The sequence below is a fragment of the Sminthopsis crassicaudata genome, chromosome 6 (assembly GCF_048593235.1).
Source record: "Sminthopsis crassicaudata isolate SCR6 chromosome 6, ASM4859323v1, whole genome shotgun sequence".
NCBI lineage: Eukaryota > Metazoa > Chordata > Mammalia > Dasyuromorphia > Dasyuridae > Sminthopsis > Sminthopsis crassicaudata.
Window position 1 is genome coordinate 242,226,460 of NC_133622.1, and position 25,257 is coordinate 242,251,716.

The following is a 25,257-nucleotide window of genomic DNA, read 5'->3' on the forward strand; positions in this document are numbered from 1 at the left end:
AAAGATAGCTATTTTTCTCCCATTACATTATAAGTCTTTTCTTCTCCAATTTAATCATTTTTCATTTCCTTGATTAATCTTTGTATGGTCATTTCAATTGTCCTTGATATCACTATTATTTTTCATATATCCAACTTGCTTTCATAAGCTTTGTACCTAGAACTGAACACAAATTTGAGATTTGATGAGAGAAGAGAAGAATTGTATTTGTGATCATCTGATTTTAAAAATAATTTTTCAGTAATTGACTCTTAAGATTTATTATACTCTTGGTGCTTCTATCCAATTAATATTTGCTACTACATAACTTATATTCCCAATATATCAAGGCTGATGTATTGTTTTTTCCCCAATAAAACAGTTGTCTTCCAAACAGAATTATGAGAGTTTCTGAAAATGATCACTGATTTTGTCAGAAAAGAAGGATTTCTCAATCAATAAATATTTATTAAATATTTACTATGTGTCAGATACTGTGCTAATTATGAGAAATAGAAAGTCCCTGTTCCCTTGGAAATCACAGAAAAACAACATGTAAGCAACTAGCTAAAAACAATGCAAGATAAATCTGAGATAATTAGCAAAGTGCAGATAAAAAGAGCAGATTAAAAAGGGGATGAACAATATCCTAAAGTACTATAAAGTATTAGACAAATACGCCAACAAATATTTGCTGAGTATTTTCTATAAATTAAACACTTTTGTAATATTGTTTTGAGTAATATCAATGAAACACAAGATTGAAAATTTTAAACTACAAAATTATTTATTTTAATTCTTTAGTGCCATGAATCCAAAACTGAAAGGGAGGTTAGCAATTACTTAGTGAAATGATTATTTTTTGAATTAATAAGGAACCTGAATTCTAGGGATATTGTAAAAGGTCCCTTCTCAGCTATGCAGCAGAGTAAGGTTGGAACCCCTCTCTTCATATTGCATTGCAGAAACTTATTCTATTATCATAAATTATCATGATTAAAAGATTCCTAACTCTTCCCAAAGCTAGCTCTTTTGCCTTATTAAACTTAGTTGAGTATTCATGTAAAATATCTCTCCAAATTTAAGACAGGTTTTTCAAAATATTTAACAGTAATAACCTAAATTGTGCAAGGACATCATTGTTTACTCAAAATGTCTGTTCTACAAAACTCATCTTAAGCCCTCTAACCTGTCTTCCCATTTTTCCCATGACAGATGAAGCAGAAGAATAAATGATTTCAGCAAATCTCTCCCACATGACCACATTCATTCTCATTGGAGTCTCAGAGCGACAAGAGCTTCAACTTCCCCTCTTCTTCATCTTCTTTGCAATCTATGCAATAACTGTGACTGGAAATGTGGGAATCATCACACTCACTAGTATAGATTCTCGACTTCAAACTCCCATGTACTTTTTCCTCAGACACTTGGCAATCATCAATCTTGGCAATTCCACTGTCATTGCTCCCCAGATGCTGGTTAATTTCTTGGTGAAGGAAAAAACCATTTCCTACTATGGGTGTGCAACTCAACTGGGAGGTTTCTTAGTCTTCATTGTAGCTGAAATTTTCATGTTAGCTGCAATGGCCTATGACCGCTATGTGGCTATTTGTAATCCTCTGTTATACATGGTTGTGGTATCACGGAAGGTTTGCATTCTACTTGTTGTTCTTACATATATTTACAGTTTAACTACAGCAGTGACTGTAACATCCTGTGTTTTTTCAATGTCTTACTGTTCTTCCAATGTCATTAATCATTTTTACTGTGATAATGTTCCTTTGTTAGCATTATCCTGCTCTGACACCTACATCCCTGAAACAGCAGTCTTCACTTTTTCAGGAACGAATCTCTTCTTTTCAATGATTATAGTCATTGTGTCCTACTTCTTCATCATTTTGGCCATCTTGAGGATACGTTCAGCAGAAGGGAGAAAAAAAGCTTTCTCCACCTGTGCTTCTCACATGACAGCTGTCACTGTTTTCTATGGGACACTCCTTTTCATGTATTTACAACCAAGATCAAACCATTCCTTAGATACTGATAAAATGGCTTCAGTGTTTTATACACTAGTGATCCCCATGCTGAATCCTATGATCTATAGCCTAAGGAACAAGGATGTGAAGGAGGCTCTGAAGAGAATTCTCACCAACCCTTGCCAAACTTTTAAAATCACATAAATTTTAAAATATATAATTAAATAAATATGCAAGTAAACCACAAAATGCATAGGCTAAACAGGAACCATTATATAATGGGGAAATCTATAAATGACCAGAAATATAAAATGTTAGATGAGAATAAGTGGGTTAAAGAATTCAAAATGAATAAACAAGGGTGTCAAATTCAAACAAAGATCCTTGATCTTTGATTTTGATTAAACAAAAACATATATTAACATTATTTATTTTATTACAAATTTACCAATTATGTTTAATTTTATTCAGTCAGCAATCCAAAGAGGGCTAAGTATTTAATATCTGTCAGTAATAGTTTGAAAGGAAGGTACTAATAGAAAGGTAAATTAGGAAGGAGAAAATAGCTTTAGGGATCAAAAGCAGACAAGACCCTGGAATCAAGTAAAATTGGATAACTTAAATGTAGAACCTACAAGATGGAAGACCAAGAATTTCATCTTAATTTCTTAAGACTTTTAAAAAAACTTCCTATTGAACTAAGTGTTTCTAAAATGATGCAACAGTACAAGTAGAAGAATAGGAGATGTATATGTACTATTATCCTGATAGGAAAATTTAAGTTTAATGTCTCTTTAAAACTATATATATGAATATATATATATATATATATATATATATATATATATATATATATATATATATATATATATATATACATGTATACTATATATATATATATGTATATGTACATATACACATGTATAGTATATACACATGTATATACATATATAGTATATATGTATGCACATATGTAATACATGCATATATACACATATAAAATGCACACACATATTATATATACATATAGACACATATATAATATATAATACATACACATATTATATACACATATATATGATATATATACACATATAATATATGTACACACATATATGATATATATACATATAATATATATATAATTTTGTTGAATTATCTAATGATCCAAGTTCATCCAAATGCCTATTAATATATAATTAGAAGTAAATGTTATAGCATTTTCACTATTTTTGTTGTTGTTTGCATTTCATTTTGCTTCTTTCTTTTTTTTTTTTTTTTACTGGATTGATTTGATCTTTCTTGTATGGCAAAATAATTGTATAAATATGCATGCATATATTGGATTTAACATATATTTCTACCATGTTTAACATATATTGAACTTTTGCCATCTAGGGGAGGCCATGGAGGAAGGGAGGGAAAATTAGAATACAAGGTTTTGCAAAGGCTAATGTTATAGAATTGTCCATGCATGTGTTTTGAAAAATAAAAAGCTTTAAAAAAAAAAAAAAAGAAGTAAATGTTATTTTGACCCATTTTTTGGCCTCTAAATTAGCATTTATTAAGAGCCCATTAAGAACCATGTCCTAAACCAATTTTGGGAAATAAAAAGAAAGAAAAGCCTGTCTTTGATCTTAAGCTCACATTTAATGGGAGATATATTTAAATCAGTTTTACAAACCAGCTATAAACAAGATAAGTTGTAGATAAAGAACAAAGCAAAAATACAAGAATTTGGGAGTAGGGTGGGAATTATAATGTCACAAAATTAATATGAAACCATCACAAGCTTGTTGAAAGCATATATCCAGTCATCTTTTTTTTTTAATTATATATATATATATATATATATATATATTTTATAATATTATCCCTTGTATTCATTTTTCCAAATTACCCCCCCTCCCTCTATTCCCTCCCCCCGACGACAGGCAATCCCATACATTTTACATGTGTTACAATATAGTCTAAGTACAATACATGTGTGTGAATATCATTTTCTTGTTGCACAATAAACATTAGAATCCGAAGGTACATGCAACCTGGGCAGACAGATATTAGTGCTAACAATTTACATTCCCCTCCCAGTGTTTCTTCTCTGGGTGTATCTACCTCTGTCCATCATTGATCAACTGGAAGTGAGTTGGATCTTCTTTATGTTGAAGATTTCCACTTCCATCAGAATACATCCTCATACAGTATTGTTGTTGAAGTATACAGTGATCTTCTGGTTCTGCTCATTTCACTCAGCATCAGTTGATTTAAGTCTCTCCAACCCTCTCTGTATTCCTCCTGCTGGTCATTTCTTACCGAGCAATAATATTCCATAGCTTTCATATACCACAATTTACCCAACCATTCTCCAACTGATGGACATCCATTCATCTTCCAGTTTCTAGCTACAACAAAAAGAGCTGCCACAAACATTTTGGCACATATATGTCTCTTTCCGCTCTTTAGTATTTCTTTGGGATATAATCCCAGTAGTAGCGCTGCTGGGTCAAAGGGTATGCATAGTTTGATAACTTTTTGGGCATAATTCCAGATTGCTCTCCAGAATGGCTGGATTCTTTCACAACTCCACCAGCAATGTATTAGTGTCCCAATTTCCCCACATCCCCTCCAACATTTGTCATTATTTGTTCCTGTCATCTTAGCCAATCTGACAGGTGTGTAGTGGTATCTCAGAGTGGTCTTAATTTGCATTTCTCTGATCAGTAGTGATTTGGAACACTCTTTCATGTGAGTGGATATAGTTTCAATTTCTTCCTCTGAGAATTGTCTGTTCATATCCTTTGACCATTTATCAATTGGAGAATGGTTCGGTTTCTTATAAATTATGGTCAGTTCTCTATATATTTTGGAAATGAGACCTTTGTCAGAACCTTTGTTTTTAAAAATATTTTCCCAATTTGTTACTTCCCTTCTAATCTTGTTTGCATTAGTATTATTTGTACAGAAACTTTTTAGTTTGATGTAATCAAAATCTTCTATTTTGTGATCAATAATGATCTCTAGTTCTCCTCTGGTCATAAATTCCTTCCTCCTCCACAAGTCTGAGAGGTAGATTATCCTCTGTTCCTCTAATCTATTTATTATCTCCCTCTTTATGCCTAAATCATGGACCCATTTTGATCTTATCTTGGTATATGGTGTTAAGTGTGGATCCATATCTAATTTCTGCCATACTAATTTCCAGTTTTCCCAACAGTTTTTTCCGAATAATGGATTTTTATCCCTAATGTTGGAATCTTTGGGTTTGTCAAAGATTAGATTGCTATAGATGTACCCTTTTTTGTCCTTTGTATCTAATCTGTTCCACTGATCTACCGGTCTATTTCTTAGCCAATACCAAATGGTTTTGGTGACTGCTGCTATATAATATAGCTTTAGATCAGGTACACTTAGACCACCTTCCTCTGAGTTTTTTTTCATTAGTTCCCTTGCAATTCTTGACCTTTTATTCTTCCATATGAATTTTGTTGTTATTTTTTCTAGGTCATTAAAATAGTTTCTTGGGAGTCTGATTGGTATAGCACTAAATAAATAGATTAGTTTGGGGAGTATTGTCATCTTTATTATATTCGCTCGGCCTATCCAAGAGCACTGAATGTCTTTCCAATTATTTAAATCTGATTTTATTTTTGTGGCAAGTGTTTTGTAATTTTTCTCATATAATTCCTGACTTTTCTTTGGTAGATGGATTCCCAAATATTTTATACTCTCAACATTTGTTTGGAATGGAATTTCTCTTTGTATCTCTTGCTGTTGCATTTTGTTAGTGATATATAAAAATGCCGAGGATTTATGTGGATTTATTTTGTATCCTGCCACTTTGCTGAAATTTTGAATTATTTCTAGTAGCTTTTTAGCAGAGTCTTTGGGGTTCTCTAAGTATACCATCATGTCATCTGCAAAAAGTGATAGTTTAATTTCCTCATTTCCTACTCTAATTCCTTGAATCTCTTTCTCGGCTCTTATTGCCGAGGCTAGCGTTTCTAGTACTATATTGAATAGTAATGGTGATAGTGGGCAACCTTGTTTCACTCCTGATCTTACTGGGAAAGGTTGCAGTTTATTTCTATTGCATATTATGCTTACTGACGGTCTTAAATATATACTCCTGATTATTCTAAGGAATAATCCATTTATTCCTATACTCTCAAGAGTTTTTAGTAGGAATGGATGTTAGATTTTGTCAAATGCTTTTTCTGCATCTATTGAGATGATCATATGGTTCTTATTAATTTGATTATTAATATGGTCAATTATATTAATAGTTTTCCTAATATTAAACCAGCCCTGCATTCCTGGAATAAATCCTACTTGATCATAGTGTATTATCTTGGAGATGATTTTCTGAAGTCTTTTTGCTAATATCTTATTTAAGATTTTAGCATCAATATTCATTAAGGAGATTGGTCTATAATTTTCTTTCTCAGTTTTCGATCTACCAGGTTTAGGTATCAGTACCATGTCTGTGTCATAAAAGGAATTTGGTAGGACTCCTTCATCCCCTATTTTTTCAAATAATTTATATAACATTGGGGCTAATTGTTCTTTAAATGTTTGGTAGAATTCACATGTGAATCCATCTGGCCCTGGGGATTTTTTCCTGGGGAGTTGATTAATAGCTTGTTCTATTTCTTTTTCTGAAATGGGACTATTTAAGCAATTTATCTCCTCCTCTGTTAATCTAGGGAGCCTATATTTTTGGAGGAAGTCATCCATTTCACTTAAGTTATCAAATTTATTGGCATAAAGTTGGGCAAAGTAACTCCTTATTATTTCTCTAATTTCCTCTTCATTGGTGGAAAGATCCCCCTTTTCATTTGTAAGACTATCAATTTGATTTTCCTCTTTCTTTTTTTTGATCAAATTTACCAAAGGTTTATCTATTTTATTGGCTTTTTCATAAAACCAACTCTTGGTTTTATTTATTAATTCAATAGTTTTTTTACTTTCAATTTTATTGATTTCTCCTTTTAATTTTTGTATTTCGAGTTTAATTTTTGGTTGGGGGTTTATAATTTGGTCTTTTTCTAGCCTTTTAAGTTATAAGCCCAATTCGTTAATCTTCTCTTTCTCAATTTTCTTCAAATAAGCCTCTAAAGATATAAAATTTCCCCTTATTACCGCTTTAGCTGCATCCCAAAGATTTTGATATGATGTCTCATCATTATCATTATCTTGGGTGAAATTGTTAATTGTTTCTATAATTTGCTCTTTCACCCAGTCATTCTTTAAGATGAGATTATTCAGTTTCCAATTACTTTTTGGTCTATTTACCCCTAACTTTTTACTGAATGTAGCTTTTATTGCATTGTGATCTGAGAAGAAGGCATTTATTATTTCTGCCTTCCTACATTTAATTTTGAGATCTTTATGTCCTAGTATATGGTCAATTTTTGTATAGGATCCATGAACTGCTGAGAAGAAAGTATATTCCTTCCTATTGCCATTCAGTTTTCTCCAAAGGTCTATCATACCTAGTTTTTCTAATGTTCTATTTACTTTTTTAATTTCTTTCTTGTTTGTTTTGTGGTTTGATTTGTCTAAATCTGAGAGTGCAAGGTTGAGATCTCCCACTATTATAGTTTTACTGTCTATTTCTTCTTGCAGTTCTCTTAACTTTTCCTTTAGAAAGTTAGATGCTATACCACTTGGTGCATATATGTTTAGTATTGATATGGCTTCATTATTTATGCTACCTTTCAGCAGGATATAGTTTCCTTCCTTATCTTTTTTAAGGAGATCTACTTCTGCTTTTGCTTGATCTGAGATAAGGATAGCTACCCCTGCTTTTTTGGCTTTACCTGAAGCATAATAGGCTCTGTTCCAACCTTTTACCTTTACTCTGTATGTATCTCCCTGCTTTAAGTGTGTTTCCTGTAGGCAACATATTGTAGGGTTCTGCTTTTTGATCCAATCTACTATCCGTCTCCGTTTGATGGGATCGTTCATCCCATTTACATTTACAGTTAAAATTACTAATTCTGTATTTCCTGCCATCGTATTATCCCCAGATTATGCTTTTTTCCCTTGACCTCCCTGATCCCCCTCCCCGATATTTAATTTACAGACCCCCCTTGTGACGCGCAACCCTCCCTCTTTTTTTTTTTTTTTTTTTTTTTAGGATCCCTCCCCCCTCCCTCCAAGTCCCTTCACTTATTCTCCTTTTCCTTTTCCCTTTTCCTCTCCCCCCTTTTAATGAGATGAGAGAAAATTCTCTGAAAAACAAATATGTTAGTTATTTACTCTTTGAGCCTCTTCTGATGAGAGTAAGATTCACACAATGATTCTCCCCCTCACTAAGTTCCCTCAGATATGGTGTATTTTCTATGTCTCTTCCTGGGATGTAGTTTCCCTCTTTTAATCACTCCTTCCCCTTTTTCTGAACCGACCTCCTTCCCTTTACTACACCCCCCTTTTTTTCTTTTATATCAGTAAAATCAAATTATCCTTGAGTATTTTTTATATACCCACAACAGAGTTACAGTTCTCAAGGGTTCTGTGTACCTTTTTCTGTTTCTCTTCAGTCTTGTGGATGTAGATCAAATTTTTTGTTTAAGTCTGGTTTTTTTCTTAGAAACATATAGAATTCCTCTGTTTCATTGAATGACCATCTTCTTCCATGGAAAAAGATGCTAAACTTAGCTGGGTAGTTCATTCTTGGTTGCAGTCCTTGATCTTTTGCCTTACGGAATATCAGGTTCCAGGCCCTTCTATCTTTTAATGTGGAGGCAGCCAGATCTTGGGTGACCCTTATTGTGGCACCTTGGTATTTAAATTGTTTTTTTCTAGCTGCTTGCAGGATTTTCTCCTTTGTGTGGTAATTCTGCAGCTTAGCCACAATATTCCGTGGTGTTCTTTTTTTAGGGTCTATTTCAGAAGGAGTTCGATGAATTCTTTCCACATCTACTTTCCCTTCTGTTTCTATTATCTCTGGGCAGTTCTCTTTGATAATTTCCTGTAAAATAGAATCTAGGCTCTTTTTTTGGTCATAGTTTTCTGGAAGTCCAATAATCCGCAGATTATCTCTCCTAGATCTATTTTCCAGGTCTATAGATTTTCCCAGTAAGTATTTGACGTTGTTCTCCAGCTTCTCATTTTTTTTGTTTTGTTTGACTGATTCTTGGGTTCTCTGTGAATCATTCATTTCTATTTGTTCCATCCTGACTTTTAAGGAGTTATTTTCTTCTTTCACAGTTTTTAGTTCTTTTTGTAAATGCCCAATTTCGTTTTTAAATGAATTATTTTGCTCTATTGAATTTTTTTCCATTTCCCTAATTTTTTTTTTTTGAGAATTATTTTCTTTTTCCAATTCAGAAATTCTATTTTCTTGAGACTTTTTTATCTTTTCCAATTCAGAAATCCTACTTTCCTGTGTTTTTTTAACCTTTTCTAATTCACTAATTTTGTTTCCCTGCATCTCCTGTGAATTCTTTATTTTTTCCAACTCCAATTTCAGGACGTTGTTATTCTCTATCATAACTTCCCTTTCTTTTCCCCATTTTTCTTCGATCTCCCTCAATTTTTTAAGAGCTTCTTCTAGGAGAGAGTTATGTGATGGGGGGCAGGAATCGTTCCCCTTTAGGTTGTTATCTTCTGAATCTTTGCTGTTAACTTCCTCGGGGTTGGATACCCGCTCTTTCTCTGTATAGAAGGAATCTATAGTTTTTCTAGCTTTTTTGCTCATACTTAAAAAATCTTTTGGGGTCTGTCCCTGGGGTAGGAAATTATTTACTTCTTTACCAGCTTCCTCCCAGACTGGATGGATGCAGCGGCCCCTGCGCCGGAGCTAAGATAGAGCTCTGGGAGAGAGTTCCCCACCCCCTCCCTGGAAGTGCCTCAGAGGTGATTAGCACTACTGTGCCTCGAGGGCGTAGAATAGTGAAGACAGCACGAAGCCCAGCCTATGTGTCCGGGTGGGGAGTGGATGTCTGCAGCAGGTGACGTGAGAAGCCCCTGTGCTCAAACTGGAAGTGTCTGCCAGAAACCGCGGTCCCTAGTTCAAAGGTTCCGCTTCTCTGGGACTTCCTGGAGCTGAGTTCCACTCCCTCCAGCTAAGCTAGGCTGTGTGTGTTGCCTTGGGCCGTATCCACCCACTTGTCAGTCTCTTAACTATTCTCAGGAGGTAGCTGAGGCCACACACCCTGGTGCCCAGTCTGCTGAGTCACCCCCCAGGATCGGGGAAAATCTAATCTGAGTTTTAAAATATTTTGGCTTTCTCTTCTGAACTGCTAAATAATTAGCAGAGAAGAGCTAACAGCCTGTGCCAGATTCCTTTACCTCAGTGGCTTCTCTGATCCCAGAGCCCCTCCCAGCGCAATGGGCGCAGTGTGCCCCTACCCCACCGTCTGTGCTGGTCTTTCTTATTCCTCCCCTGAGAACTGACCTTTCCTGTTGAAACTCCAGATTCTCTTCAGCTGGTAAGTCGTGCTTCCAGTCCTTGTGGTATCTATCAGTCCTGAGCTAATTTTGAGACTTAATTTATCTAATTGGTTGTGAGGGAGTGAGGACGTTCACAGAGATGTGTGTTTCTTCTCCGCCATCTTGGCTCCGATCCAGTCATCTTTTAATGGATTAGCTCCAATTTGGCTAGCCCAGTCCTTTATGGTCATTAGTTAAGAGTCAGACAGGATGGATAAGGGTTCCAACAAAATTATACGTACACACCTGATGCAGTTCTGACTTTGACTAGATCTTTTTCCTAGATTATATATTCATTTTTTCATTTATCAATTTATCAATTTGAAATGGAAGAACACCAAATAGAAGGATTTAGGGAAAGACAATGTGACCAGTACAATATATGTGTTGCAAGCATTTTTCTCTACAATCAGTTGAATTTATGGATTTTAGCATAGAAACATAATGCCTGATGTGGTCTCTTATTTAAGTAATTAAATGTATTATTCCCATTTGCCTAGATTTATGTATTAAAGTATTTGATAGATTGACTTTTTTTTATGGACATGGTAATGAAAGAAGAAATAACTCTGTGTGGTAAAGAATCCATATCAGGACTCCCTGTACATCTTCTGTCATTCTTAGCAATTTAAAAATAACCCATTATGTTATCTTTGAATTCTTCCTTAAATTCATTATTTTTCTAATATGAAAATCAGTTAATGTATTTGGTTGCTGGATTAACAATGGATCATAAATTTCTCAAGTACATAAAAATAAAATGCAGAACATCTGTTCTAGACTCCTTAAAATTATTTGTATAAAACAGGAAATCATATCTGTTGGAAGATTAAAATTTAGAATATTTTCATGTATAAAGGTCAGTGTGTCTACTTTTGTATGATAATTGTCTAATAGCTCTTGGGATTAGGTAGGAATTTATATATTAATCCAGATCATGGTTGCAACCACCTGGCAACCTCCCCAAGGTGATAATATAGAAGTCATTAAAACTCTTGTATACTTCAGGGATAATGCCTCAAAAGGACCTAGAAATCTATAAATTCTCGTTTGATCAGCTGGAAAAAGGAACTATATTATCAAGCCACAACCAGAAGTGAAATTCAAGGTGAGAAATAACTTTAGTCTTTGTCATCATATCAGCCTATAATATTAAGAATTCCCTAAGCTTCCTAGATTCAGTTATAGGACAATAAAAGAGATCACTAAAGTTTCCAGATTCACTAGATCTCAGCAACTACTGCACAGAAATGTAGAAGCTTGATGCAACAAATAATATAGTTAGTGAAATGGCACATAAATATGTAGATAGAGATTTTTTTTTTTTTTATACAGGCCCAGTGTTGGAGAACAGGACAGAGTTCATAGGAGTTTCTACATTATCTATCAGCCAAAACTTTTTTGTAAGCACACAAATCTCACAAAGTATAAGGGTTTTGCTGATCTTTTTTTGCTGGAGTACTTCCTCTGCACTGGAAATGAGGAAAGTGTATGTTCAATGATTACCCAAGTTGGCTAAGGTTCAGAATTACTCAATTTTAAAAACATCTTGAAATGGCCACCTCAAGATAGAATTTTTATCATATTCCATACTTGCCTCTAAAAATACAAATTAGTTTATGGATTCATTTATGATCATTAAAACAATACAAAACTGAATTTGGAACAATCTCAGTTTGAAAAAAAAAAAGGAAAAGAAAAGATAGATTTTTCTTTCCCCTTAAACTTCCAAATAGAGTTACTTTATTTTTATTTCCTTTTTTTTTTTTTTTTTTTTTTTTTGGTAAGGACAAGTTTCAGAGAGGATTATTTTATGTCTCATTAAAGTAAAAAAAAAAAATCATCATAATTCCCTTTCCTTACTGTCCTCTCATATCTGTCAGTCTTCATTCTGTGTCAGCAATCCCTCAGCTTTATTCAGTTCATGTGGAAAGTGGATGCTAGTTGCCTGGATGATCAGCTCCAAGTCTGTGAATTACCTTAGGATATAATGATTCTTTTACATTTCTAAAGCCTTCAAATTAATATTTCCCCCAAGGGATAGTGGTACACTTGTTATGGAACATCTCAATTTTTATTTATTTTTATATTTTTATTTATTGATTCATCCATTATATCATTCACTCACTTAAAAATACTTTTTGATTGATGAATTTGCTAATTTATCACTTTCAATTTGTCATTTTAATCACTCTAGGAAACACCAACAACTTTTTCTTGGAATAGAAGTTAATAGCTACTCCACACCATTCAATGTTAGAGACCTACCCATGGCTCTATGTAGTCATGGGATTTCAAAGGATCAAACAACTAGCATATAAATATATCTTAATAGTAAGCCTCCAAAATCTTCATTCACCCGTCATCCAAGAACATTTAGTCCTTCATTATTTAATTAATTAAAAAAACCCAAAATAAAAGTACATGCAATCATGGTCAAGAATTCTTATAAGTAAAGGGAGGGGGGAGGGCGGTATGAACCAGTGAAGAATGATCACTAATGTATACAAGTCCATAGGACTTTGGGTGATTCTTCAATTCATTTTCTTTTTTTTCCTTGATTTCTCCATGAGGCATGTTGGGTTAAGGGACTTGCCCAGGTTCACACAACTAGTAAGTATTTGAGGATAGAATTGAATTCAAGTCCTCCTGACTTCAGGACCAGTAATCTCTCCCCTGTACCATCTAGCTACCCCAGAATGGGACAATTTCATTAAAAAGTAAATATCTTTAACATGACTTTATGTCTTTAAAAATGATGGAAATTTAATAAAAACAAGAACAACAAATCATTATAAAACTGTATTTTTTTTATAATTCAGGGAGTAAAGAAAGTACTAAGAAGAAGCTATAAGAAATGAAGTTTGTATTTTATTTTATTGTTGTTGTTTTCATGTCTTTTAGAAGTCACATTGGGAGTCTATAGAAATTACCAAAATTTAACATTTCCTCAATGTAAAATATGATCCTTTCTTCAATTCATTGCTGAAAGTTTCTTTGAAGGTATTCACATTTTCAACTTGTTCCATTTCTTGGGGGTAAAAAACTCCATGACATATTAATTATATAAAGCAAAGCTGCTTGTGGCAAATATTGTTGTCATATATTGGGGATAAGAGGAAAAAGGTTCTTGAATTCTATAATTTGATCTCAAAGTCTTCATTAGTATTATTAATTTCATCTGTTTATCATAATTTCCACAGACATCAAGATTATATATATACGTATATATATATATATATATATATATATATATATATATATATATATATATATATATATATATATATATATATATATATATATTATATATATATATATATATATATTATATATATATATATATAATGTAATGCAAAATTTAAAAAGCTATGAAAATAACATTAACATCCAGTTGTGATAATTATGATAATGATGAGTATAAAGATATATCCTTAAGGAAGTATATGTTATTTTTTTTTTCCCCAGGATATATTTTTAGACCAAAAAAATGGAAGGAGTGAATGAAACTGCAATGAGAGAAGTGTTTGGATTCATTTTCATGGGTATCACAGATCTTCCAGAATTACAAATACCTCTCTTCCTGGTGTTTCTTTCCATCTATTCTGTCACAGTAGTGGCAAACCTTGGCATGATCATCCTGACTAAGATTGACTCCCATCTGCAAACTCCCATGTATTTTTTCCTTAGGCACCTGTCTCTCATTGATCTTGGTTACTCCACAGCCATTGGCCCCAAAATGTTGGTCAGTTTTATAATGGATAAAAATATAATTTCCTACACTGGGTGTGCAATTCAACTATTTGTCTTTGTTACCTTGATCATCAGTGAACTTTTTGTGCTGTCAGCCATGGCCTATGACCGATACGTGGCTATCTGTAAGCCCCTACTCTACACAGTTATCATGTCAGACAGTGTGTGTTGGATACTTGTGGCTATCCCTTATCTATACAGTACCTGTGTTTCCCTACTGATTGCTGTTAAGATTTTTAATTCATCTTTTTGTAGATCTAATGTAATCAGGCATTTCTACTGTGACAATCTCCCATTGTTGTCCCTGATTTGTTCTAATACCAGTGACATAGAACTAATTATTTTGAGTCTTTCTGCTTTTAATCTATTTTCCTCTCTCTTGATTGTTCTTGTTTCCTATGTATTTATTCTTGTGGCCATCCTTAGGATGAATTCTGCTGAGGGAAGGCGCAAAGCATTCTCTACCTGTGGGTCTCATTTCACTGTGTTAGTTGTCTTCTATGGGACACTAATCTTCATGTATTTGCAGCCTAAGTCTAGCCATTCCTTTGATACAGACAAGATGGCTTCAGTGTTTTACACTCTTGTGATTCCCATGCTCAACCCTTTGATCTACAGTTTAAGAAATACAGAGGTGAAAGCTGCCTTGAAAAGAACTCTAAGAAAATAAATAACATTTTCTGATTGTTAATATACAAAAGATTTCTAATTAATTATAAAATCAAAAAAAAAAAAAGTAAAAAATGCATGAATATGTAGAAAAAAATGAAGCAAGGGATTAAAAATGAAATAAAAATTCCTGGAGGAAATGAAGAGAATTTAATATAAAACAAAGAAATAAACCTTACCCCAAAAAATAGATTCCATAAAAACTAGAAGAGATCATCAGAAATCAATAATTCTGTGAGACAGAAGAAAATAATTAGAATAAAATCAAAAGATTAAAAAGGATTTTTTTTTAAAAATGAGTTATTTTATAAAAATTGAATTGGAAAACATTTGAAGGAAAAATTATTTAATAATACTTTTTAAATAATGAATTTTAATTTGTAAACAATAATTTCAGTCTATTGATTCATAAACGATCTCTTATCACTAAGTTTCATTAAATCAAAATGAAATTTACACAGACCTTTTAGAACTACAGGACAAAATAAAGATGAACATCACCCACCAATTACTTCCTGGAAGAAACACCAATAGAAAAAGTACCAGAAAAATCCAGAGTTTCCATATTTTAGGAAAAAAGCACTACAAATATCTAAAATGAAGTAGCTCAAAAAAAAAAAAAAAAAAGAAAAGAAAAGAAAAAAAAAAGTATAGTCAATATTAAACTTAACATTTTGCACAAAAAAAGAGGAGAATATAATACAAGATTCAAAATGTCAAACACAGTATAATAAATGTTATATGCTTATGATTTAGAATAATTTATACTGTAAAGCTGAATGTAAATCGTATGGGGGGTAGGAAGAGAAATCTATATAAACAGAATAAAAGACTTTCAAGATCCTTAATTAAAAGACCAGAGGCAAATAGGAAATTTGAAACAAAACTTAACTAAAACCAATAACAAGTACTTATTATGTAATGACAAATATTATTTACTGAAATTCTGCAAAGATTTAGAGTTGTAAAAAAAGAAAAAAAACACAAAACTTTGCTTCCAAGGAAGGCACTAACTAGATGAGTTGAATGCAATGCTAATAGATTAATAATGGTGACCAGAATATATAAACTTAACATTTTAAAATTGTGTTTGAGATGTTGAATTCAGGAAAAAAAAGAGGTTTATAAATTGATTGATTTAGTTCTGAGTGTTTTATAAGGACAAAAGAGAAGATAAAAGGAATAATATACTAGAATAAAAAAGAGGATGAAAGGAAGATCTTATTTCTTAAAATTGTAGCATTAAATAAAAATAAAAATTATAAAATTATAAAAATAATTCTGAGGAAAAGGAAGAGGGAGTAGGTATCATATAAACCTTATTTCTGAAATGGAGAAAGCAGAGTTTAATATACATACATCTGTACCCACAGTAAATATATATAAATACTCCAACTTAACAGGAAAATATGGAAATAGTATGGACAATAGTTATAATCCATGGTATCCAAAAAGGGCTTTGGTTTTCTTAGCAATTTTGAGTTTCCTTCTCAATGGAGTTCTTCAAACAAAACATGGATAATAATTTTTGAGCATGTTGTAGACAGCCTTCTTGTCCATAGGTAAGTTGGAATACATAATACATAATGGATCACTGTATGGTAACATGATAATTATATTCTGTGGTGTACAGGTTCAATTAAATGACTGCTGAGGTCTTCTTTAATGCTCAAGTTTTAAAATTCAATTGTGAATCTTCTACATGTCATTTTTATTTTTTGTTTTTTGCTTTTTAAAAATTTTGAACTTAAACACCCAAAATAATATCTCTATTTCTACACAAAATTGAGCATAATGAGGTTTTATATGAGGTTTTTATATGAATCTGTGAATATTCATTTCAAACTACTTTTTTGTTTAAATATATAGATATGCGCATTTATATATCTATATATGTTTTGTATACATATTTTACTATTGTTTATCTTTCTATATTTCCTCTTTTCTCTTCTTTCTATTAAAAATAAAAAGGTGTTTCTGTGGTCTATTTTTTGGCATCACTCCTCAACTCCCATTGTCCCTACAGAGTTACAATTGAAACAATAAGAAAAACTATTTTCTCTTTTGAACAAATTAGCATAGTCAGGCAGAACAAATACACATAGTAGCTAAATCTAAAATGAAATTTTATTGATACTGTGTCCAAACTGAGTAACTTGTCATCATAGATCCTCTGAATACATATTTAATATGTTTGCTCATCCATTTGATCAGAGTTTTAAGTGTCTAAACTACTGTAGTTGATCCAAACTGCCTTCAGAATTCCATAGTGCTTTTCCTCAACATTTATTTCTATATGTAAAGAGATAATGTAATGACATCTCCACATCCAATAATTCTTATTAGGAATTCCCTCACCCCTTGATCTAAATAAGTAACTGACCCAAACTCTTTTTACTCGATTTCATGAAAGCTGATTATAAAGCTTGGTCATGTGACTCAACAATTGCATTCCTTCTGATAAAATAGAAGACCCCAGTTCCTTTAGATTATCCTAACTTTAAGGCCAAGCCTATGACAACCCAAAGTATTAGGTTTATGTTATGGATAAAAGTCATTTGTAAAGAGATTAAATACTTGGCACTGCAGCAAGTAGCACACAATTAAGTTGGTAAAACTGAGTGGTTTCCAATGCTCAAAAAATTTGCAAATGTTAGAAATATTTGAACACAGGTCCTATAGACTCTAAGATTTACAATGTCTACTCAGCTTGGCATCTATATAAGGACCAATATAATCACTATCATCAATCAATACCATCATTCTTATGATCATCACTATCACTATCATTGTAATTTATCATAGCTATGATTATATATTGCATTTTAATATTTGTAAAACATGCTTTATAGTCATTATCTCACTGATAAGATAGCAATGTAAGGTAAGTGCTATTAATATCTTTGTTTTATAGTTCAAGAAATGGATGTTAAAAGATTTGTCCAAGGCCACAAAATTAGTGAGTCATTTCCAAGTCCCAGTACAAAGCCCCACTGTACACTGTGACATTTTGTTGCCCATCTCCCTCAATGATTTTCATCACTACCATAATCTATATTCAAATACTTTAAAAAAAAATCCAATGGTATTGCTATGTCTTGGGCATAAGAGTAAATTTCAGAGAGGTAAAGATCAAGGAAAATGTCATGTTTCATTCAATTGTGATGTTAAAAACAACAACAACAACAACAACAACAATAACAACAATAACAACAACAACAAAAAACCTGTAAGGATGTAAAAGAGGTAAATTCTTCAGGAAAGATAGCAAATTCTAGACTTGAAATGAGGTATATATTAAGCAAAACTTTTGATGTTCTAGGAAGTCCAGATTAGATTTTTTTTTGGTTTCTTCAAAACATCAAAGTTTAGAGAATTCATAAAAATATAAAAGCAACTCACTTGGGAAACCATTAAGTTCTGTCATTTAACATAGAATTTGGGAAACAAGATATGGAATATGACAGAAGACTTTGCTATCTAAGTCATAAATTTTCATCCCAACTACAATAATATAGAACAATAATATTTTGCCCATATATCTTCATTATAAATGTCAACATGAAACAACATTAGATCTGTCCCCTACCCTTTTAAATTCAGCTAAACTAAGTTTCTAGCCATTAACTCATGCTCATTCATAAAATAATCAGAATTACTTCAAAATAGAGTGGGTTGAATTTTGGTAATAAGTTAAGTTGTTTGGATATTGCTGTGAATCCACATTATAGTGATATTTATTAAAATGGATCTTTGATCAAAAAAACCTGGGGTGCATTAAGAAATTTAGGAACCAAGCATTTATAAAGTCTTAAGTATGTACCATAAATTGAACTAATAATCTCACAAATATTACTTCATTTGATCCTCACAACATCTCTGGGGACTGGGTGCATTGTAATTCCAATTTTAAAGTTGGGGAACTAAGGCTGACAAAGGTTATGTGACTTTCCTTTAGTTGCCTAAAAATAATTTCATTAGTTCTTCATCAAACCCCTGAAAGTTACATATTATTACTATCCTCATTTTGTATGAGGGAAAATGAGAAAATAAGAGTTAAGTTGCTTGCTAAGAGGCCCAGAAATAGAACATATTTGACCTTAGATTTTCCTGACTGCTGGCTTATCACTCTATTTTTTGACTCAGCTGTTCCCTCTAGAGAATCTAGTATGTGGAAAGTTAAAGTAAGTTATTTTGTTGACTATAGAACTCTCTCAAGTTTTTGTAATGTCTTTGTACTTGGTGCAATCAAAATATCTCACCCCAAAAACACAAGCCTGGAACATAGTAGATATTTAATAAATAATGTAATTATGTAAGCCTATTAACATTGTTAAATATCTCAATCTGTGTAATTTTCATTACACTATCCTACACAATTCATCAAATCTCTCCAGGGCTCCAGGGACAAGGCTTCATAGGGAATGAAAAAGCCATAAAGTCTCTAGTCGTTGGCAATACAATAACATGAACAAGTCATAGAAGATTCTACCTTCCAGATAGGCAAGTATCAATATGTTTTTGTTATTTGTTAACTTTTCAATGCAGCAAGTATTAAAAATATTAAGCCTAATCAATTCAATTAAACAAAGTTAATCACTATGACTAACATAGGAATGATTGTGGTAATGTAGTGGTGAATTCTTTAAAATTGAAATGTCGTAAAATCATTATAGCAAAGTCATTACATGAGAACTTCCAGGTGTGAATAATGCCACAGACTTTTTTTTTGTTTTTGTTTTTGTTTTTTTTACAGAAATCAAATAGCTTTTCTCAAGTGGCATGGGTAGTTAATAATATATGAGATCCTGATGATATTTAAGATTAATGTTATGCAAGTAGACATCTGAAAAACAATCATAATATTTTAAAAATTGTTTTTGTGTTTCTGGGAATTCTGGGAATAAAAAGCCTAAAATTATAAGACTCGTTCATTTTCATAAGATCAGTAGAAAAAATAATCCTTCCCTCCTCCGTTTCCCTCTCTTCCCTTTACTTCCACTCTCCCCGGCTCCTACCTTTCATAAGATAGAGACTGGAATAAATCAGAGATCTTTAACTTCAATTGGGTAATGGCATTCCTAAAAAGGAAATTCCACCTTTCGGCATAGGTGATCTCTTTACAATTGATATTTATTAACAATGGCCCAACAATCAAGAGGTTATAGGACTAGCACAGTACTACTTGAAATGTAGTGGATATAATTCTTTAATTCAAGTCTTTTTAATCTTAAAGTCAACTTGTTTTTTTCTTTCACAGTAGTTCCTCCATAAAGTGTACTCATAGACTTTATCCTCCCCTGGTATCCCATTATAATCTTTTGAAGCACCAATTAATTAAATATTTCAATACATATTCATACTATCCCTTCCTATATTAAGTACTTTCATTATTGTATTATTTTTATTTTTAAATAAAATCACATTCACTTAGCTTTTAGTGACAGGATGATAACATATTAAATGATAAAAATTATTTCAATAAGAGTGAATTTGCCTAAATTGATAAAATCACACTGTAATTGTGTAGAAAATTCCTGCTCATATTAATACATTTTATGTACTACCTGACTAATTATGTATGCACACAATACTTAAAGAAGGTTATTATTATTATTCTCAGATCATTTTCCACAGATAGAAGAAATGAGAAAGATGAATGAAACTACAGAGAAGCAGGTGACTGAATTCATTCTCACAGGCAACACAAACCATCCTGAATATCAGGGTCCTCTCTATTTTGTGTTTTTGGTCAATTACATGATCACAGTGCTGGGGAACTTGGGTATCATTATCCTAACCACTGTGGATTCCCACCTCCAAATTCCCATGTACTTTTTTCTCAGGCATCTGGCATTTGTTGATCTTGGCTATTCCACAGCTATTAGGCCAAAAATGCTGGTTAGTTTCACAGAGGAGAAAAAGATCATTTCCTATAATGGGTGTGCAATGCAGCTAGTTTTTGTTGGTATATGTATCACAAGTGAAATCTTTATCCTATCAGCCATGGCCTATGACCACTATGTGGCAATCTGTAAGCCCCTCCTATATGTGGTCATCATGTCAAGCAGAGTATGTTGGCTTTTGGTGGCTATATCATATCTCTATAGTATTATGGTATGCCTACTGATCACAATAAATATTTTTATATCATCTTTCTGCAAATCAAATGTATTGAGATACTTTTACTGTGACTGTATGCCTCTCTTATCCATTATATGCTCAGACACAAGTGGAATAGAACTAATTATTTTGACCTTTTCTGCAATTAATTTGGTTTCTTCCCTCTTGGTTATCCTTATTTCCTACATGCTCATCCTTGTGACAATCCTCAGGATGAACTCTTCTGAGGGCAGACACAAAGCTTTTTCTATCTGTGGCTCTCATCTCATAATGGTAATTGTATTCTATGTGACATTACTCTTCATGTACCTGCAGCCTCAATCTAGCCATTCCTTTGACATAGACAAGATGGCCTCTGTGTTTTACACTCTGATCATCCCCATGCTCAATCCTTTGATCTACAGCTTGAGGAATAAAGAGGTGAAGGGTGCCTTGAAAAGGCTCTTTAAAAAGTGATCTAAGCATTCTTTTAATGTCTAATATAGAGTATGATTTCATTGCATCATAAGAACCATGTAAATATCCACTGGATTATTTTGTCAGCTCCCTGTTTATTTTCTCATTCTTTAGGGGGAAAAAATTACACTTCCCCTGATATGTAGTTATAAAATCATTTTGTGTTTTTTTAATTCCTAACCTCCAGAAAATCTTAATTTAGTTGACTTAATTTAGTTGATGAGAACTATTATTTTTATTACAACATTATTATTATTAAGTTTATTACAACATAACTTTCTTAAAAATATATGTCTCATGATTGGTGCCAGTTCCAGTAATTTTGTGATGAAGAGAACCATCTACACCCAGAGAGAGGACTGTGAGAACTGAATGTGGATCACAACATCACATTCTCATTCCTTTTGATGTTTGCTTACATTTTGTTTTCTTACTCATTTTCTTTCTTTTTTGATCTTATTCTTCTTGTGCAATAAGAGAATTGTATAAATATGTTTACACATATTGGATTAAACATATATTTTAACATGTATAACATATCTTGAATTGCTCGTCATCTGGTGAGGGTGGAGGGATAAGAGGGGAAAATTTGGAACACAACGCTATGCAAAGGTCAATGTTTAAAAATGATCTGTCCATATGTTTTGAAAATAAAAAAAAAAAAAACTTTAGAAATCAATCCACAAACCACTTATTGTCCAAAAAAATCTATTTCATTATATACTACAATACTTGACATCCTAAGTTTGCTTGATTTTTTTCTTGCATGGGAAAATCAATTAGTAAGCATTTACAAAATGTTGATATAAAGTACTATGCATTGGGCTATTAACATTGTTTATTAACATTAGTAATAATAATTATTACATTATATTATAATAAAATAATACAAACAATTAATAATAATAAAACATTAACAATGTTATTGACATGACTATTAACATTAACATAATACATTGTATTAAAGTAAATAAATGTACATGTAAGCCATGCTATCTGGTACAACAATCAACCTACCTTATTGATAATATCTCATATTGTTAAGAAGATTATTCTTATTATAATCTCAACTTCCCTTTTATGACATAGATATTGTTTCAAGTCTACCTTGTGAATCAAATAAGTTGATTCACTTTATAAAAATTATTCAATTTTTTTAAAAAAGAAAGCTTCCATCTCTTCTCTTATTTTAAATCTTGTGCCAGAATGGAAAGAACAATGGGATGGATAGAATGCTCTAAAAATATTAGTGCAGATATAAATTTTTAAGCTTAAAATTAAAACTTTTGTGATAATTTGTACAGTTCTGGGATCTGGGTTCAAATAATATGTCTATTACTTTTGACATATTTTATTGTGAGTAATAAGTTTATTCTTTAACTCTCACATATATCTAAAATGAAGGGGGTTGATCATATACATTTTAGACACCATTACAGTTAAAAATTTTTGTTTCCATGAACCTATTGTATGTATTGACATCATAGCATCTTCAACCAATATTCACATGTAATATGCTTTTGTCTTCAAATTATTGTTTCCTCTTTCTGCAGGCATTGTAACTTCTGGTATTTTCTGAATGCTGTTACCCAGAATTATACTCAATGTTCCAAAGGTGCTATGCCCAGGGCAGAATGAAATCAGACTTTCACATCATAAGCCAAGATTCCATGTCTGTCTTGTTTGAGATATCACCTGTCTTAATTTACATATAATACCCCAAGTCATATTCAACTTTAAGAATCCAATACAAATAAAATATTTTCTTCAAAAAAGGCCTAACAAAATGACTTTCTAATTTGTCACTTTTGAAACTTTTTTTAAAAGTCAAAACAAATGTTACTTAAAATGTGTTTGAAATATATTTTTTCAATAAATGTCAACAATAGCCTTTTTAAGTGCTTTTCTTTGAGAATAGTGCTGCACACAAATATTACAACGTAGCATTTTCAGTGGTTTTATGAGAAAACGGAATAATTTCATTAATAAGAGTATCATTACTGCAATATTTGAAAATGTTGACTTTTCATAATGACCTTGCTAATTCTCCAGTTTTATATCTGTTTCTATTGAACAAAATAGGTGGTAACTCAATCCCCCCAAATAACCCATCCCATCTGCCCTCAACCTTGTGATTTAAAATAGCTTTAAAGAATACTCTCTCATTAGGGTAGGAGATCTATGTGTTTTTTTTTCCATAACATGGAATTTATGGAAAAGTGTTTATTTAAATTTAGTCTCTATAGTACTCTCTATGGATACAGAAGACATTATTTATTCATAGTAACAGCAAAATTATGCAATAATCAACTATGAAATACTTGGTTCGTCTCAGTGGCTCAACGATCCAAGGCAATTCCAATAAACTTTAGATAGAATATGTCACTACTGATCAAAGAATACAAGATATATGCTAACATGAAGAATTTAATCCAATAGTCCACTGTTCACTAAAGCCGATAATATCAATTACTGGCATGAGAACTGCTTTTCTAGAAGTCCTAAAAAGTATTTGGATATAAATTAAAAGTATATTAATACCTTAATTAGATATAAATTAGATGTAGACTAACATCTTATACAGTGATGGCCTGGTGACATGCTGGTTAGAGGTAAAACATTGGAGGATTACAGGTAAAGGACAAACTGAGTGCAAATTCAGCCTGAGAATGCTTATAAATTCTGTGATCATGGGGGAAACATTTTAAGTTCTGTTTTAGTTTCCTTATTTGTCAAATACCTCCCAAGATTGCTATGAGGATAAAATGAAAAAATAATTGTATAACACTTAATACAGGGCCTCTCACAGAGTATTATTAAATAGCATTATTTAAATGTTAGCTATTATTATTATATCATTATATATTATATTATATAACTAAATAAACATATTATATTTCATAAGAAAGCATAATGAATTTAGAACCCAAATATAAAAGGCACATCATAAACAACAGCATAATATTTAAAAAAAAGAAAAAAAAAAAAAAAGAAGTAAAATCAGGTACATACCATAAGAATTTCTGTCAACCAAACAATTGCCAAGAAGCAAGTATTCAGTCATACACACTATGATAGACATTGGGCATACAGAAAATAATGAATATAGGAAGGAAGGAAGGAAGTTTATGAAAGTGATCATGTGTGCTAGGGCCAAAACCATCTTCAGCCTTCCATCCACTATTCAACACTAATCAAATAAATGTCTTTTATTTCTACTCATAAATGTTAAATGACTGTGTGAGAGAGAGATACTATTGCTCCGAGGATACTACAAGTTAATTGGATAGGGATTCAAAAATAATAGACACATTAAAAAACTCCAGTAAATATAATGGATGAATACAACATTACTAGATTGACCATTTTTAAAAATGTACACTAAATGCTATTACTGCTTTTTCATGTTAATGTGTGTATTTTAAAATACATTGTGGTTATTGATAAAACAAAAAAAAAAATAAATCCAATTTACAAAGTGGAAAGAAAGCAAATAATTATTATTGGAAAGAGCTAGATGGATTGCACATTTTTTTTTTTTGATTCTGATGGGGACTTGATAAATATCTACATATTGGTGTGGTTTAATTCACTGTTAAGACCTTTAATGAGGAAGTATTATTAAATATATTTCTATGTCAAATTATACATAATGCTTGGCAACCATTCATATCATTATCAGAACTTAATGCTTCTCAATATCACAAGTAAGTCAGCACTTATAATTCCCAAGGTTTTTATTCTTTTTGTAATCAAACCCTAGGGAAATGATGCTTAAATACATAAGGAAATGCCTAATCTGAAAATGAACTTTGTGTTTAGAGAAAAGAAGGAACTGGAAGGTTTTTTTTGTTCCATTTTAAAC

At 31.9% G+C, this 25,257-nt stretch overlaps 3 protein-coding genes across 3 annotated transcripts; all 3 read left to right on the plus strand.

Annotated features, from left to right (window-relative positions):
- The first annotated feature begins 1,211 nt into the window (after positions 1 to 1,211).
- Positions 1,212 to 2,159, plus strand: LOC141547514 (olfactory receptor 8J2-like). Its single transcript, XM_074275910.1, has one exon. The coding sequence runs from the start codon at positions 1,212 to 1,214 to the stop codon at positions 2,157 to 2,159; it is 948 nt and encodes a 315-aa protein (XP_074132011.1).
- Positions 2,160 to 13,881: 11,722 nt separating this feature from the next.
- Positions 13,882 to 14,814, plus strand: LOC141546297 (olfactory receptor 8K3-like). The gene has a single exon (XM_074273998.1). The coding sequence runs from the start codon at positions 13,882 to 13,884 to the stop codon at positions 14,812 to 14,814; it is 933 nt and encodes a 310-aa protein (XP_074130099.1).
- A 5,645-nt stretch (positions 14,815 to 20,459) lies between these two features.
- On the plus strand, positions 20,460 to 21,392 carry LOC141546527 (olfactory receptor 8K1-like). The gene has a single exon (XM_074274424.1). The coding sequence runs from the start codon at positions 20,460 to 20,462 to the stop codon at positions 21,390 to 21,392; it is 933 nt and encodes a 310-aa protein (XP_074130525.1).
- The last annotated feature ends 3,865 nt before the right edge of the window (positions 21,393 to 25,257 follow it).

Coding starts and splice junctions, on each gene's coding strand:
- LOC141547514 (XM_074275910.1), top strand. CDS start 1,212: ATGATTTCAGCAAATCTCTCCCACATGACCACATTCATTCTCATTGGA.
- LOC141546297 (XM_074273998.1), top strand. CDS start 13,882: ATGGAAGGAGTGAATGAAACTGCAATGAGAGAAGTGTTTGGATTCATT.
- LOC141546527 (XM_074274424.1), top strand. CDS start 20,460: ATGAGAAAGATGAATGAAACTACAGAGAAGCAGGTGACTGAATTCATT.